The sequence below is a fragment of the Penicillium mononematosum genome (genome assembly GCF_028829835.1).
Source record: "Penicillium mononematosum strain IBT 11891 chromosome Unknown utg000002l:1.0-8112719.0:1.0-8118358.0, whole genome shotgun sequence".
NCBI classification, from domain to species: domain Eukaryota; kingdom Fungi; phylum Ascomycota; class Eurotiomycetes; order Eurotiales; family Aspergillaceae; genus Penicillium; species Penicillium mononematosum.
Window position 1 is genome coordinate 1,043,771 of NW_026643272.1, and position 16,358 is coordinate 1,060,128.

Sequence of the window (16,358 nt, forward strand, 5' to 3'; positions counted from 1 at the left end):
TCATCGAACTAACCTCTTTGGGTGCGATGTACCGCTCTAGCCAATCAAATTCGAGTTTTGGGCCTTTCCGCAGGCTGTGATGTCATTCCCAAAATGGATTTTGGGGCCAGCTGAGCAAGGCTGAGTGTTTGCATCTACAAAGTACGAAGTAGTTGGATAGATATAATCCCTTGTGGATATAGCATCCCTGCGCATACTGCGCAATATTGGCTGTGTTGAACAGTTCTTCTCATTCGTGGAAGATGCATGCTATCTTATGTACCGAGATCAAACGCATTTGAAACCCTTGGAACAATTCGTAGACCACAACACTGATAATATTTGCCGATATTATCCAGAGCTCTTCAATACCAGCTACGTCTTTGGTTGTTGCCAGTCGGGCACAGTTGTGGTGAGAACTCTTGACACCGAATTGCCCCTGCTTATCAATACTTGATTATCTTCAAGAACGATGACGTTGTTGGGCGTCAAGCCTATAAAATTAGATTCACGCTTTAAATAAATTTCTAGCAACAGCTTGTTAAACAGTATCATTCCTTCACACAATTCATCAAACCAATTTTTTATCCACAACAAGCATGGTTAGCCAGGACACCAACGCGCACAAGTACCGCTTGAAGGTAACGGCAGGCGCAGACTACGACCTCAAGACTCATCAAGTGGTACCTGTAAACGGCGAAACAATACGAATTGAAAACGAGCATGCTATCGTAAGTCTCTGCGTACGGGTCCAAAATTACAGAGGTATTACTTCAACTCTCATCTATTCAGTGAAAGAACGGAGCTCATCGTCAAATAGGCTATCCCGAGAATTCACCATCCACAAGCCCATATTTCGACCACCCTCTCCATAAAAAGGACCTATACTCCATATGTTTCGCAATAACCTTCAAAGAGCCGGTGAACGGCAACAACCTCGTTTTTGGCAATGACTTCGATCACCCAGTCCGCGACATCCTACCTCCAGGATTCAATGCCGCGCTACGGATTGTCCAGTGGACACTCGACCCTGGTCTGAGACGGCGATGTCTACGCTGATAAACCGTATTTGTACAGCCCGGCATTGGCATCGTCGAACCTGTTCCGCATCGGAGATAAGATGCGGAAATCAGACGAGGTGCCAACGCTCCATGATGAGGTTATTGAAGAAGGTTCTTATAGCGAAGATGCTGCCAACGTGCGTCAGAAGTTTAATATTCCCGAAACAGCCATGGGCCGCAGAAAGCATTTCCAGGACGAGGCGAACAGAAAAGAGTTCGAGTTTGAGCCTGGGAGGATGTATGTTGCTGATTTTGGAAATCCTTATTTGGCATTTGAGGGTCAGTGAAATGCAGAGTTGCACTTATTGGGATCACCGGCTCACCAATGATAATAGATTTCTCTGTCCGTCTTCCTGGATTCAATCTACATATCATGAAGTATGTGGATGAGAGCAACCATGAGCTGCGGTATACGCTCAAGGATATTTCAACCGGACGGGTGTATCTTGCTGTGGTGTTCTCGGTCGTCCTAGGCGAACCGGAAGACGAGAAAGACTATCGCAAGGGTGAGCAACGTGACGACAGTCTAGGGAAGTTTGACTGGGAGCCGGAGCCATCGTCTGATGATATTGAGTGATACATTTCTCGATTTAACACATAGATACGGGTTTTATAATAAAATTAAATGGTTGTCAATTCGTGCAAGGGAAAACACTAAATTCATGTCTAAGTATCATCTGCAAACTTTGACTTATATACAGGTTTACTTTTACAGTCTCTTCAGGACATCGTCCAACACCTGCTGAGTGGTGGCCTTTCCGCCCATATCGGGGGTAAGGAACTGGGCAGCATCCAGGTTACCATCGACAGCAGCGTAGATCTGGGCAGCGGCCTTCTCTTCACCCAGGAACTCAAGCATCAGAGCAACACTGCGGATAGTAGCAATGGGGTTGGAGATACCCTGGCCCTCAATGTCAGGGGCACTACCGTGGCAGGGCTCACCGATAGCGAAGCCATCACCAACGTTGGCACTGGGGACGAGGCCCAAGCTGCCAACAAGGGCAGCAGCACCGTCAGAGAGGATGTCACCGTAGAGGTTAGGGGCAACAATGACATCGTAGAACTCGGGCTGGCGGAAGAGCTTGTAGACCATGGAGTCGACGATCTGCTCCTCGACGAAGACGGAGGAGAATTTCTCGGCGGCAAGAGCACGGCGCGCGGTCTCACGGAAGAGACCGTCAGTCTGCGAGAGCACGTTGGACTTGTGGGTGATGGTGACCATGGGCTGGTCACGGGTAGAGGTGGGGGAAGCGGCGCGGATGTTCTGGCGGCGGAGCGCAATCTCACCGGCGATGTTGGAGATGCGGAACGAGGCCTTCTCGGAGATACGCTTGATGGCCTCGGCGACCTTGCCGTTAGGGCCCTCGATGGTGCGCTCTTCCTTCACGTACAGGTCCTCGGTGTTCTCGCGGACGATGACCAGGTCAATGGGCTTGCCATTGCTGTTGCCGGCGGTAGTCTTGACGGGGCGGACGTTGGCATACAGGTCGAGCTTCTTGCGCAGAGCGACAATGGGCGATGAGTAGCCGGCGACCTTGGTGCTAGGGGAGCTTTGGGAATTATCAGCCGGAATTGCGGGTGCTAAAACAGAGAAATCATGGCTTACCTGACAGCACCAAAGAGAGCACCGTCACACTCCTTCTTCAGGGTATCCACAGTCTTGTCGGGCAAAGCGGTTCCGGTCTTCTGGAAGGTCTCGTAGCCAGCATCGAGGTCTACGAAGCTGAACTTGAGGTTTAGGGATGAGGGGAGGGACTCGAGGATCCGACGGCCGGCCTATATTTCATCAAGCAACATCAATCAGTGAATTGGCTCGCATATTAAATCTTGAGTTACTCACCGGAATGACCTCCCGTCCGATACCGTCTCCGGGGATGAGACCTGTAAGATTCCGGCCATGTCAGTCAATTGCCGAGCCACGAGATCGCAAAACAAGGGCGATTGTACCAATGCGAAGTGTCCGGGCAGCAGCCATTTTGATAGACTTTTTTGAAGAGTTGCTTTCCTGAAATCGACAATCGCCGTCATCGGAGCTTTGCATTTTGTATACGGCATCGGATTATTGTTGATCCGATAAACTAATCCCGGGGTCCGGAGAAGAGGACATTGTTATAGACTTACTCTTCTAACTCATATTATTTCCGACGCAGATCATGAAACAAGATCTAAAAGCAATGCTGTCTGCTTGGCTATCCATTTCAGGAGAAAATGATGCGGTCAGTTGGGAAAATATACCAAGGTTGCCCATGGGCATGCTCGGACTACTTAAACGGGTCACTTCTCGCGAGGTCGAATATGGACAACCTTTCTGCATGTCCCCTCCCTTCAAGGTTATTTGGCGGTCTCATCGAAGTGAAAATATCCAATTTTATTAGAATTTGAGGTTGCACCCTTAGAACATGTTCCATCCTTCTTGTCATTCCCTGGATTGGGTTGACGACGATCCCGATATGGCTTTCCAGTAATGAACTTGAACTGTCGGTCATATCCAGGGCAAGCTTGTCCATACTTGTCGCATTTGACACAGCCAGGAAGTTTTTGACCGCACTATGGCGTTATCAATATGACGCGGACTATGTAACCGGACTTGATGTAAATATCCAACTCAACTTGACTCGACATTCAACGCAGAGTAGGCAGCCATTGGTCCGGGGCATGCCAACCATTGCGAATCATAAGTTCGTAACGAGTCAAAGACATTAAGGGAGTTGGAGAAGCCTCGTGTAGGATCTGGTGCCGTCACGTGCTTTGATCGGGCATGTCCCGAGATCCTCTCATTGGTTGAAAGGCAGAGTATATGTCTCCAGGGCCATATTGTATGCCCATGGGCTTGTACAAGTCCAAGGATAATCGACCATTTGCCTTGAATTGGAAGTAAGCATGCCATATACTATCAAAAGGCGGCATATTCCAATCTGTCTTCCAACTTGTATTTGTTGACTAGTATTACCTTCATATAACTTCCTCTAAAGCCAAGTGTTATACCTAACAATACATAGCTTAGCTATTAGACATATATCTAGATACATACATATACTAGGTACCGAAGCCACCGAAGTTTCGCAAATAGAGCCCAAACTGGGGAAGTCCAGTTCCGATAGATCTGTGTTGATGTTCTGCCTCAGGCACAAGATGCCCCTTACTGGAGATCCACTTGGAAAGGTGTGTCAGAATACAGACCGAGTACATGGATTACCGAGTCCAATACCATGGAATCATGTGATTTTAGACTATGCAAATTGCGTACTAATTGTGTCCGACCAGACTGTCAAAAACGGACCATTGTTGTTTTTTAGTTAGTTAGAGAACTTTACCATCGTGAATTTACCAATACGTTCGCCATACACCTGATTTCCGTCAGTTATGAGCCCGGAATCGCTTCAATTTTGATCTCTTTTCCATCCTTTTGTTAAATCTCATATATATTGAGCCCATATTTGCCTGGTTTTAGACCGGCCCCTGGCTGTACGGAGATAACAACCCCTGAATTGAGATAACCCCTGAGAAGTATTAACAACAATATTGGAAATCTATTTGCGAACGTTAATCGAACCGTTACGATGTCGGATTACACTCTCTCCGCGAATTCGTCCTCTCGCGTTACCTTAAAGGATATATCGAACTGGGAGCTATGGCTCTCGATGATCAAAACCATTGCGGAGTAGTTCGACGTCTGGGATCTATGTGATCCGGAATCAGATACGGAACCCGCACTTCCGAAAGAACCGATCGAACCGAGTTGGGAGGATCTAAAGAGAGATCATCCAATAGACTGGTTTCATCTGTACGGCGTACTAAATACGCAATATGAGAGAAAGCTCAGTGTATATAAAAAGAAGCTCTAGGGTAGGAAGATAGTTGCAAATGCAATCCGCTAGAGCATCCATGAAAAATACTAGGTTTTTATAGACCAGGAGACACTATGGGGACTGCTTAGGAATCTGCGATAGCGGGTCTCACCGGAGTGCAACCCTACATATAGAGCAAGCCTTCGCACGGTATGGAGGAATCTAGATAGAGGTCTAGATAAAATAATAGATATTGATCAGTGGCTGCTGAATTGGCAAACCTTGTAAAAACGCTGTGTAAAAGTAGGGATTACAGAGGCTAGGGAGGCTTTAATCCAATTTCTAGAAGCTGTATTAGTGATTTTACCGGAATTCTATACAGCCTGGATTGTTATAGCTGAGATAGCCTCTGCTAGTGAGAGAAGCGAGGAAGAAAGATAGGCTGATTTCGCAAACCTGCTTACCCGGTATAAAGCCTATTGGCTTATGGCCTATGGAAAATAGGCAGTATAAAGAGGCCTGTCAAAAGCTGTGTTTTTAATATGGCAGGGCCACCAGGAAGCTCAGCCCGGAGATTCAACAACAAGTAGCTTAGCTAGCAGATCTGCTAGTAAACTAGCTAGGAAGAAACCATCTGATTTTCCTATTAAAAAGCGGTTCTGTCTATGTAGTAAGATGAGACATGCACCATAGAGATACTGGGCTGCATTCTTAGAGGATAAACCGGCTGGTATGCCAGATGCATACCCAGACAAAAAGAAGGCATGGGATAGAGCCATAAAGGCAGACCCTGAATGGAGAGCCTTTGTTGAAAAGAAGCGAGCAGAAGAGAAAAACATATAGGCGAACCCAGTTTTCTAGCCTAGAGCACTAGGCTTCTTCGTAGCTGAGAACCAGCTAGTGAACGACGCATTTGAGATCTAGAAACCCGTAAAGATCGATTAGAAACATTCTGAGATCGATCACGAACATTCTGCGATCGATCACGAACATTCTGCGATCGATCACGAACATTCTGCGATTGATCACGATCATTCTGCGATCAATCATGAACATTCTGTGACCATTCACGATCATTCCATGTTCCACCAAACCAGTTATGATCCTTTCTACGATAGATGGCTTGTCGACACCGGTGCATAAGTCCACATTTGTAATAACCGGAGGTTATTCGTCGAATTTCAGAAGACGACGAGCTCGATTTGGGTAGGAGATACGAAGACGATGGTGGAAGGAATCGGAACTGTCTCAATCTATGGTGTTAGCCCTGGGAACGAAGTACCGCTGCGAATGGATTTGTTCAATGTCAAATACTCGCTAGGTTTCCATACGAACATCATCGCCCACGGTCAGATGTTTGAGACAATAGGAGCGTTTTTAAACTTCAAGAAGAACTGGATCGAATAAGACGAAATCCCACTATATGCTACATACCGGGATCAAAAGCTTCCCTGGTTAGTGCAGCCGAACCAGCCGTTGGTGAATGCAGCTGTGAAGAAGTCAGCTAGAGAACCTGCATCTGAAGCCTCTATTGAAACCTGGCATCGTCGCCTAGGCTATGTTAGTAAAGAGAGGATTGAAAAACTTACTAAGATGACGGAAGGTGTGAAGATAACTGGTTGTAACCCTGAGAAGCAAGAGGCTTCGGAGAAATAGGTATGCGAAGCTTGCTAGTTAGCAAATGCACCTAGGCAGATCTCACGGAGGAAGATAGGCCAAGCCTACGGGGTACTCGGCAGAGTGCACTTTGACCTCGTATAAAATCAGCCTGCGTATAACAGATATGTCTGGTTAACGCATTTCTATCTTGATGGGATCAGATGCCACTTTGTATTTACTTACGTGAAGAAGAAGGACTGCTAATGGGCTGTTAGGAAGTTTATCGCTTTGATCCGAAACTGGCTAAATGTTAGAATCAAGGTCTTCCACTATGATAATGAGCGTAGTGCTGGTAATGAGGTTGAAAATATGATTGAAGCCGAAGGCTGCGTTATAGAGCACTCACCTCTTGAGACACTAGAGATAAACGGACTAGCAGAGAGATCCGGAGGTGTAATCATCTAAATGGTAAGGGTATTGATCAATGAAAACCCGGATCTGCCGAAGACGCTCTGGCCGGAAGTAGTATATGCATCAGTATACATACTAAACCGTATGCTAACAAAGCTAGCAGATGGAAGATGGATCATACCTTGGATGGAATTGATGAAACTGGCTGCACCAGATGGGATAAAGGACTAGCGAATCAACCTTTCAAACCTTAGGGTGTATAGCTGCTTAGCGTATTCGAGAATCCTAGATTCAAAGCGCACACAGTCAGATAAGATGTCACCGAGAGCAGAGATCGGATTCCTAGTGGGGTATGTCTCTAAAAACCTGTATAGGATCTGGTTTCCGTACAAAGGGGGACAGTATGGAAGGGTAGACGTTGTTAGAGATGCTGTTTTCGATGAGACACGGCGGTATACGACGGCGAAGAAGCTGGAATCAGAAGATACAGTTAGTACGCTGACAAATGCGCTGGAAGAGAGAGAGAACTGGCCTGCGCTCCTAACATGGGATGAAGCTCAGTCTGAACTGAGTACCTGAGATGCAGATGCCGTTATCCATAGCCCGTATCGCCCTGCATGATGACGTTCAGCATACACAGTAAGGGCAGGATCCGCATACAGATGCAGATTTGCAAGATGCAGAGATGTAAGATGCAGAGATGCAAGATGCAGAGATGTAGGATGCAGATCTGACAGATGGAGAGATGTAGGATAGAGAGATGCAAAGTGAGAGAATTGGAAGACAGCAGACCCCAATTGCTATACAAAAACCATCTGATAATATGCCAATTACCCCGGCGTCGATCAGACCAACACAGTAAACAGCAAATAGAGGCTATATGCCTGGGTCCTTCCTAGCAAATCTCTCCTCACCTCCGTCACCTACTTTACTAGCATCCCATACTATGCAAAATCAGCCTTTTTCATCAGAACGGACCCCGTTTTCATTATCTTCCGCACTAGATACCCTGGAATCAGCCTCACAAACCCCGAGATCTCTACATACAGACGCCGCAGATGCAGATCCTGAGCATGTCGGTGATGACGAAGTGAGAGATACCGGAATATATAGTGAGAGCAAAGTGAGAGATGTTGGAACGTATAGTGAGCCTAAAGTGAGAGATAACACACTACTAGAGCCAGTCCTAACCTCCGCTATACAGACAACCATACCATCTGTTGAGACTGGGGGGGTGGAATACGAAGATGAGATCTCAGAGAGCGAGATGCAGCTGTAGCAAGAGCTGTCACAAACCCCGGTTTTGCATATAGGAAGAGATAGATCAGATGGTATTAACACTGCAAATATTATCTCAGGGTCCAGATCTCGGAAACCTAGGCAGGACCCCGACTATGTAGTATATCTCGCTATGGAAGAAGACGAACCACCAGCGCTAGTTCATACATTTGGAGCCTGTATAAACCAGAGATTCGAAACAGATTAAAAGCCTAGGAAGCCTCACAGAGATCAGCTTCCCCCGGAGCCGTAGAACTGGAATGAAGTCAAATCCTATCTTTACGCCAAAGACTTTATAGCAGTAGCGGAATTCGAGATCGATATGTTACGTAGAAAGGAGACCTTCTCCCAGGTTCCGATCCCGAATATACGAACCACACAAATCCTGCTATTGAAATGGGTGTTCATATACAAATTTGATGCCGATGGTGTGCTTGACAAGTTTAAAGCTAGAATCTGCGTGCGGGGAGATCTTCAGTGGATGACACCGGAAGAAAAGAGAGCTGCTATACTCGCGGTGAAGATAGCGAGAGCGGTTTTTGTATTGGTTGCTGCGTTTGATCTAGATATGAAGCAGCGAGATGTTGTGAATGTATTTCTAAACTCTATCTTATAAGATGAGATTTATACTCGCTGTCCCCCCGGTTTTGAAGCATCAGGCCGATGCTGGATGCTGCACCGTGCGCTATACGGACTGCGGATGTCTCTACGTTTATGGCAGTAAGAAGCTACCAGGGTGCTAGTGAAACTAGGCCTTACCCCTATACCGGAGGATCTATGCATTTTTGTCATAAACGGGATCATCGTTTTCTTCTATGTTGATGATATTATCATTGTGAACTACCTAGATTATGCAAAATAGGCTGCTGATCTAGATGATTAGATGAAAAAGCACTGGGAGCTTCGTGAATTTGACGCTAGTTGGTTTCTAAACATACGCATTATAAGAGATCGGACTAAAAAGAAGCTCTGGCTATGCTAAGACAGCTATATTGAGAGTATGGCGGCGAGATATAGTCTGATCACTAACCGGAGGGTTGATACGCCCCTAAGTATAGAGCCATTGCTCCCCTTTGATGGCGTTGCGATAGCGAGCCAGATCTATGGTTTTCAGGCCAAAGTTGGATCAGCTTAGTACGCCACTACGATCTCCAGACCAGACGCTGCAAAAGCAACTAGCAAACTGGCTGAATTCCTTCTAAACCCCGGACCGAAGCATCTAGATGCTATTGACAGAGTTATCTAATATCTCTACTAAACCCGCTACTATGCAATTGAGTACGGAGTTCAGATGAAAGATGAGAATTCCAGCCTACAGCTTGCAGCAAAATCTGTTGAATTTGTAAGCGATGTATCTTTTGGAGATAATAGAGATCGGAAGAGCTCAGAGGGCTATATATGTAAGCTCTATGGTGGTCCTATAGACTGGAAGGCTTTAAAATAGAAGACTATCACCACGTCTACCACCGAAGCAGAGCTTTTAGCTCTATCCGAAGCAGGTAAAACTGTCTAATGGTGGCGCCGAGTCCTCGAGTCCCTAGGGTTTAAACCCTCTCACAAGCTGTCAATTGCATGCGACAATCAGCAGACTGTTGATCTGCTAACAAAGGAAGGCGCCACTATGCATACAAAGCTTCGACATGTTGACATCAACAGGCTTTGGATGAAACAGGAAGTGAATGCTGGCCGCACTAACGTGTATTGGATTCCTACAGCAGAGATGCCGGCAGATGGCCTCACAAAGATACTGCCGAGGCAGAAGCAGCAGGCTTTTAGACATCTGCTTGGGATGAGAGAAATCAGATATCTGATTATACCCTAGGAAGGTGGAATTAACAGCTCTTGAAGCATTTGTGAATAGCTTCAAAAGCTGGGGGGTGTGTCAGAATACAGACCGAGTACATGGATTACCGAGTCCAATACCATGGAATCATGTGATTTTAGACTATGCAAATTGCGTACTAATTGTGTCCGACCAGACTGTCAAAAACGGACCATTGTTGTTTTTTAGTTAGTTAGAGAACTTTACCATCGTGAATTTACCAATACGTTCGCCATACACCTGATTTCCGTCAAGGTGTCCAGATACCCTGTTTCAAACCTCACAGGGGGTTTCAGTACCCCGTACGGTAAAATTAATTAGACCCATCAAGGATGGAATCACCTGTCACATAGAAATGAAAGCCCCTGAGACAAGGAGTACTGTATGGAGTACGGAGTCCAACGTAAGGCGTTGGCCTATTGGACGCGCTAGCCTTAACTAGCGTGTATGTATGTAATAGTTTCTGGATCGGCCCTTCTTCACACCTTGTGTCCTCTTGTCTCATACCAATTCTCTTCTGACTTTGACGCGTTGGATCTGAACCCTCCTGGGAACATGCAGTGGGATCTGCCTGTATCCGATTAGACGTCACAACAATCCCGTTTTGACCTGATTTCAGGAGCACCCCCTGTGCTCTGCATACGCGTTACCAGATTCCCCTCGATTGCAGACACGCCCTTGTTCGCCTGACGTACCCTCAGCGATAATGTCCGATAACAATCCCCATCACCCTGGGGTGCGCAGCTTGCTAGCCAAGTTTGAAGGCCAAAGCCCCGTCGCCTCTCCGCCGTCTCGTGGCCGATCCCCAACTGCTTCAGACTCGTCAGGGACAGTTCGACAGCTGTCCAAGGTCCGGGCTAGCTTTGTCACCGTGGATGGGGTCATTCAGTCGAATCCTGCTTCGCCATTGAGGAAAACAAGTGGGCGCAGCGATAGCCCTGGAATGTTTGGACCGAAGATCAATTCGGGAGATGCGGAGTCGGGCCGGCAGAGTATGATCTCCCCCCCCCCCGTCAGTCGCCTGGACCACACACAGAACGCGACTCTGGGACAGATAATGGCTGAGGGTCGACCGGAGGAAGCCTTTGAAACCAAGAATGGAAAGAGTCAAGCTGCCAAGGAGGAACCAGAGCGCGCTGAGACCGAAACGCGGTCGCGAAACACTCCGCCAAAACAGACAGAGGAGCCCACCGCCACGGATTCCAAGTCTACAAGCTCCGAGACTCTCCTCGCAAAAGTCAGATTCATCAGTAGTGATTAAGAAGAAGCCTTCTTCTGTTGAGTCTGCCCGCAATGCAGCGAGCAAGTCCGGGCCCAGTACTGCAGCTTCAACTGGTGCGAAGCCTGCTGCTCACAATACAAGCTCCAAGCCCACAGCTCGCGAAGTGGCTAAAGAGCGCGCCAACTCTTTGGCCCACAAACCGAGTCGTGTCTCACTGAATCCCAAGACAACAGCACGGCCAACCCGCGGCTCAGCACCGGCACAAGATACTTCAAAGCCACATTCCGCAGGTGCATCCAGCAGGCCAGGAGTGAAATCCCCACCAAAACCTGCCCGTGTACCCGGCTCGATGAATACGTCAAACCAAGCATCCGCTGCTAAACCAGGAAGCACAGGGGCTTCGAGCACGCGCACTACCACCAGTACATCCACCCTTACAAGAAAGCCTTCATCCCTCAAAACCGCAACTGGGGTTCAGTCGCGTGCCACTACTCCTAGTACCAGCATCCGCAGACAATCTTCTCGCCCTTCGTTGCCTGCTCAAGCAGCTAATGATACAACCACTAAACCGGTCAATGAAGGTTTCCTCGCGAGAATGATGCGGCCTACTGCTAGCTCTGCGAACAAGTCTCATCTGCAGGAAAAGACCGACGTAAAGCCTGTCACCAGGTCAACCTCTGTTTCCAAGGCCCCCAGGCAGTCAACTGGGAGGGTGCCAGACCGTAGCGTTCACCAGGTGAAGCCTAAGAGCACTGCCCTTCGACCTCAGAGTCAGAAATCCCAGGCTCTGAACAAAGAACCTGCGCCACAGAAAGATGGACTCAAGCCCTCCCAGAAGAAACAGGAAAGTGAAAAAGAGAACATTGTGAAGCCTATCACAGCCAGTGCGGAGGAACCTACGACAGTGGAACCCGCTCCAGTTGCGGCTGTGGAACAGCCCGAGACTGCTTCCAAGCCAGTAGAGACCGCTTCCCCTGCTCAGGTTGAGGAGCCTACGCCGGAAGTTGCTGTCGCGTCTCCTGAGTCAACCGAGAAGTCAATTGAAGTGCCTGAGCCGATCATGGAGGAGACAGTGACTGAGAGCTCCTCTGACCCCGTCCCAGTTGAGGACGCTACGGAGGTGTCGGCTGAGCCTATCAATTCAAACGAAGCCCAGGCTTCAACCAAGGCTGAGGTGGATGCTCCCGCTGAGACCCCTGTTGAGCCCATCGTCGAGAATGCCGAGGAGAAGGCTGCTGAGACCACCACCGTAACCGAAGAGATTGCCGCAGAGCCCGTGGCAATCCCAACGGCTGACGATCAGGTGAAGGTCGATGAGAAGCCAGAGGTCTCGGTGCCTGAACCAGAAGTGCTCGAGACTGCCGAATCAGAGACCAAGGCCGAGGTTCCCAAAAAAGATGATGCGCCGGTGAAGGAGGCTACTACCCCTGAAACTTTGGCAGAGGCCGCAGAGGAGAAACCCGCTGAGGACAAGTCTACTGATGAGCCTGCCCCTGACGCGCAGCCCGCAACTGAGGCTGAGTCGAGCAATGTCGCCATCGATATTGCTAGTCTGGCATTGAACTAGACGCTCGATATCAGAACTGCACCGCGTTTATCTGAAATGGATTTCGCTGGCCAATCTCCGCTTCTGGTAAATCTTGGAACAACATTTTAATCTTCTTTGGTCATACTCTTCACTGTCTTCTATCTCACCAAGCGTGAGCCTCTTTCCATTTATCAAGGCTTACCCTCAACCTTTTCACCATCCATTCTGCCGTGTCTCTTTCTTACCCAATGCTAGCACTTTCTACATCTATCAGTGTTTTGGGTTGTCTTATTCTTTGTTTATCTCTTGCATACTCTGTGCCAATTTCGTGAGCATATTATTCTTAGCGCTTAGGGGCATTATCCAATTTAGCATCTTGATTTATCAATATAGCGGGGCTCAAAGCTTTCATACTACTACCATTTCTCGGTTCGTATATAGTAAGCACTTCATTTTCTCATCAAATCAAGAAGCCAAAAGATCTTCTTATGCTGGTTTCCATAGCACTGCTCAGCAGCCGGCCTAGTAATAAGGTGATCATGACCAGCAGAGATCTCTGACAAGAAAGACACAGAATCTCAAACTCACACCAGAAAAAAAAGACGCTCAAAGTTTCCTCTCAAGCTTCTTCAGGAACCTATTCATACCACCTTCCAACCGCTCTGCTCTATCCTCCAATTTCCTCGGCCGCTGTCCAGGATTCTTCATGGCCTTCTGTGCATATTTCTGATAGTGAGAGCTAGCCTCCACTTCAGTGGGTCTATACAACTGGCTATGGATATCATATTCAGAGCCAGCACGCTGGTGCTGCTGCTGCTGCTGCGCCTGAGTCTGGTCATACGACTGGTTCGAGAACCCGCCTATCGGCACCGCCACCCCAGTCTGATACTGGGGCGGCGTCTGGGCTGGGCACCCCCATAGGCATGCTGGTCATATAGATGGGCATTCGGATCCTGCGGCGGCGGAGCGAAGGACATTGAACCTTGCCGGCTTGCGCTGTACTGTTGAGGTCCCTGCCCGCCGACGAACGGCTGCGAGTATGAAGGGACAGGAATTCCGGGGCTGTGGACTGAGGATCGGGCAATGGGGAAAGTGCTTGAATGTTGTAGTCCTGCACTCGGCGGAGGGGAGGCGAATGTTGGCGGTGCTGCGATTGGAGGGCCTGCGTATTGCAACCCCGGTGTTGATGGGGGCGGGGATGCAAGTCCGCCGACACTTGCGCCCCCCATCATTTGGTGCGGGGGCGTATAAGGTATGCCGTTGTCGGCTGCCACAGCGGCTGCAAGGCCGGTGCCGCCCATCCCGTCCTCTGGCGGCGGGGTCTTCTCGCGGTGTTGGATTGGCTCTGGGGCGGCTGGGGCGGCTGGATTGTATGGGAGCGGAGCGAAGCTAGCTGGGTCTTTCTTTCCTCGGCGGGTGTAGACCCAGCGCTTAATCGTTGATCAGCCGGAGGTCCGCTTGGTGGGGGCGGGGGGAAGCTGCTGGTTTGTGGCGGGGCCTGTGGCACTGGTGCCGCTGCGCTTGTTGGCTCAGATTGCGAGTTGCGTGTTTGACCGTTCTGGTAGGCAGGGTCGGAGACTGCGACGGCCTCGAGTTGCTGGACTACAGAGCTCATAGTTTGTTGTTGTTGCGGAGCTGGCTCTCGATCTGTCTCCACCTGGCCATTGGATAGAAGCCGGATGACAGTGTCCAGAAATTCGGTTGCATCTTCTTGGGTCCAGAAGTAGATATCCAAGGTATGCAGGCGAGGGAAATCGCGAATTTCCTTGGGATTATCGCGTGGGTCTCCGCTAGGCAGACGCCACTCTCGTTGAAGAGTATCTTGTCCATATTGCTGTTGGGGCGAGCCCGTCTGTGCATCAACCGTTAACGTACAGAGTGTCGGGAACTGAGCAGAGTGTCGTATATGAACATTGCTCAAGCCTCCACAGAATGCATCCTGCTCGGGTGAACCGGGGTTATTGGCAATTTCCATCCGGGCCTTGTTCTGAAAGGCATCATGGTAAATATAAACATAGGAGCCTTTATCAAAGCGGTGGTGATGTGGTGAAGGTCTTCGGGTTGGCTCCGCGAAGTAGTAGTGGATATCCGCAAAACTATCCCGGCTATTAGACACAATTCAAGGACTGCTTCTTATCGACCTGCGGGGAAGTCAGCTCAACTCACACAGTCACAAGGCGCTCTTCGCCCGCCGATGGTGGCATGTCTGACAATTCAAAGTACGGAATGCAAGTATACAACGATAGCAGCTAGTAGAGGGGAAAGGAAAAGAGGAACTTACGTTTATTATTTATATCTTGGACTGAGGGGTATTCAACCTGTGAAACGCCAGCATCAACCGCCATGCAAGCTGGGCGCTTAGAAGATGCATGGATGTGATGTGATAGGACGGTACTAGTACCTGCTCATCACACACCTCCGCTACGGGCGAGAAAGTACCGGGTACCTGGGCAAGGCCGCGACCCGGAAGTACAGTTTATCCGAAAATTTCCATCCCAAATCATCGCATCTTCAAGTCGCTACAACACCTCCTGCCGTGTCTTTGCTTCCCCAGACAATTGCAGTCCATTGTGGTCCTTCTCGGTCTTCGCGTTTGTGCATCCGAGTTCCCTGCCCTTCTTCCTCTTCCAAAATTGATCAATTCCACCACTCTCTTTCCTCTCCGAACGGCCTCCGGTAGAGCTTAATTGCTGCCGTTGCGAAATCAAAATGTCTCTCGTCAACCTTTCCGCCGTCTGCGCCCACCTGAACAATGCCACCAAGGCCCGTCTCGCTCTCACCTCTATCCCTAACAGCAACCTCCACCTGAAGCTCTCTCTCGCCCTCCAAAACTCCGGCTACATCTCCTCCGTGGCCCGCGGAGGCCCGACTCTCCTCCGGCTCATAGCATTCTCGGTTACCCTGCAGTCAACGATGAGGTCGAAGGAATTGAGCCGATAACCCGCGATAATGTCGCATCAAGGCGGCTGTGGCTGGGCCTGAAGTACTGGCAGAACGAGTCCGTCCTGGGCAAGATCAAGATGGTCAGCAAGCCCACCCGACGGGTCAACATTGATGTGGAGGGACTGCGCCGAGTTGTGCGTGGTGAGGAATCCGGGTTTGTGGCCGGAATTCGCTCGCCGGGTGAGAGTCTGTACCTCTCTACAGACCGCGGGATTCTAGAGGCTCGCGAGTGTGTTGAGAAAAAGCTTGGTGGGCTGGTCTTGTGCCGCGTGCTATAAGTCTGCCCATTGTTCTTGTGGCTTATTTCTGATTTGGGGGAGCTGCCCACCGGGGAAATTGTCTTCTGTTCTTGCATTTACTTTGGAGTTTGTTGGTTAGTCGCAGCGCTTTCTCTTTTCGAGATTAGTATTTTTGTGACTGTTGGGATAATACCTAGGTCAAGGATCTGTATATTAGATGTCTGCGTATCTCGCATTCTGTGCTCTGCTGGTGATTTTGCAGCTGTCCTCAAATGTGACACAGTGTATAGATTATGACTTGAAACATGTCCGTACTCATGGATGTGCTTACTATGATATAGTAGTAGCCTCCATGGCTGGAACCCTTGTCAGGCTTGTTTTATAGTGTACTCATCCAGTTTTCCAAGGGCTAAGGGTATGAAGGTAAATAGTATTGCGAATGGCCATGGCGAGTACATATGTACTAGCCTTATTCTTGCTGTGCCCTT

The 16,358-nt window shown here is 48.9% G+C and overlaps 9 protein-coding genes across 9 annotated transcripts; 7 read left to right on the top strand and 2 right to left on the bottom strand.

Moving 5' to 3' along the window:
* Positions 1-1,099: 1,099 nt before the first annotated feature.
* N7519_002132 (uncharacterized protein) lies at positions 1,100-1,617 on the top strand (the record flags this gene model as incomplete). The annotated part of the gene is made up of 2 exons (XM_057288910.1): positions 1,100-1,319; positions 1,376-1,617. The coding sequence occupies 2 exons, from the start codon at positions 1,100-1,102 to the stop codon at positions 1,615-1,617; spliced, it is 462 nt and encodes a 153-aa protein (XP_057150112.1).
* Positions 1,618-1,749: 132 nt separating this feature from the next.
* lysB (homoisocitrate dehydrogenase lysB) lies at positions 1,750-3,015 on the bottom strand (the record flags this gene model as incomplete). The annotated part of the gene is made up of 4 exons (XM_057288911.1): positions 1,750-2,590; positions 2,647-2,816; positions 2,881-2,921; positions 2,988-3,015. 4 exons carry the CDS (start codon positions 3,013-3,015, stop codon positions 1,750-1,752), a joined length of 1,080 nt encoding a protein of 359 aa, XP_057150113.1.
* Positions 3,016-4,847: 1,832 nt separating this feature from the next.
* N7519_002134 (uncharacterized protein) lies at positions 4,848-5,269 on the top strand (the record flags this gene model as incomplete). The annotated part of the gene is made up of 3 exons (XM_057288912.1): positions 4,848-4,886; positions 4,950-5,038; positions 5,152-5,269. The coding sequence occupies 3 exons, from the start codon at positions 4,848-4,850 to the stop codon at positions 5,267-5,269; spliced, it is 246 nt and encodes an 81-aa protein (XP_057150114.1).
* A 1,369-nt stretch (positions 5,270-6,638) lies between these two features.
* Positions 6,639-6,892, top strand: N7519_002135 (uncharacterized protein; the record flags this gene model as incomplete). Its single annotated transcript, XM_057288913.1, has 2 exons — positions 6,639-6,658; positions 6,703-6,892. 2 exons carry the CDS (start codon positions 6,639-6,641, stop codon positions 6,890-6,892), a joined length of 210 nt encoding a protein of 69 aa, XP_057150115.1.
* A 261-nt stretch (positions 6,893-7,153) lies between these two features.
* Positions 7,154-7,417, top strand: N7519_002136 (uncharacterized protein; the record flags this gene model as incomplete). Its single annotated transcript, XM_057288914.1, has 2 exons — positions 7,154-7,188; positions 7,213-7,417. The coding sequence occupies 2 exons, from the start codon at positions 7,154-7,156 to the stop codon at positions 7,415-7,417; spliced, it is 240 nt and encodes a 79-aa protein (XP_057150116.1).
* A 367-nt stretch (positions 7,418-7,784) lies between these two features.
* N7519_002137 (Ty1/Copia family ribonuclease HI) lies at positions 7,785-9,938 on the top strand (the record flags this gene model as incomplete). Its single annotated transcript, XM_057288915.1, is given in 8 exon segments — positions 7,785-8,113; positions 8,162-8,276; positions 8,370-8,657; positions 9,114-9,236; positions 9,252-9,353; positions 9,396-9,458; positions 9,561-9,615; positions 9,643-9,938. The coding sequence occupies 8 exon segments, from the start codon at positions 7,785-7,787 to the stop codon at positions 9,936-9,938; spliced, it is 1,371 nt and encodes a 456-aa protein (XP_057150117.1).
* A 706-nt stretch (positions 9,939-10,644) lies between these two features.
* On the top strand, positions 10,645-12,727 carry N7519_002138 (uncharacterized protein; the record flags this gene model as incomplete). The annotated part of the gene is made up of 2 exons (XM_057288916.1): positions 10,645-11,090; positions 11,146-12,727. 2 exons carry the CDS (start codon positions 10,645-10,647, stop codon positions 12,725-12,727), a joined length of 2,028 nt encoding a protein of 675 aa, XP_057150118.1.
* A 567-nt stretch (positions 12,728-13,294) lies between these two features.
* On the bottom strand, positions 13,295-14,892 carry N7519_002139 (uncharacterized protein; the record flags this gene model as incomplete). Its single annotated transcript, XM_057288917.1, has 4 exons — positions 13,295-13,548; positions 13,578-14,118; positions 14,196-14,784; positions 14,855-14,892. The coding sequence occupies 4 exons, from the start codon at positions 14,890-14,892 to the stop codon at positions 13,295-13,297; spliced, it is 1,422 nt and encodes a 473-aa protein (XP_057150119.1).
* Positions 14,893-15,397: 505 nt separating this feature from the next.
* Positions 15,398-15,909, top strand: N7519_002140 (mitochondrial 37S ribosomal uS8m domain-containing protein; the record flags this gene model as incomplete). The annotated part of the gene is made up of 2 exons (XM_057288918.1): positions 15,398-15,594; positions 15,651-15,909. 2 exons carry the CDS (start codon positions 15,398-15,400, stop codon positions 15,907-15,909), a joined length of 456 nt encoding a protein of 151 aa, XP_057150120.1.
* Between the last annotated feature and the right edge of the window lie 449 nt (positions 15,910-16,358).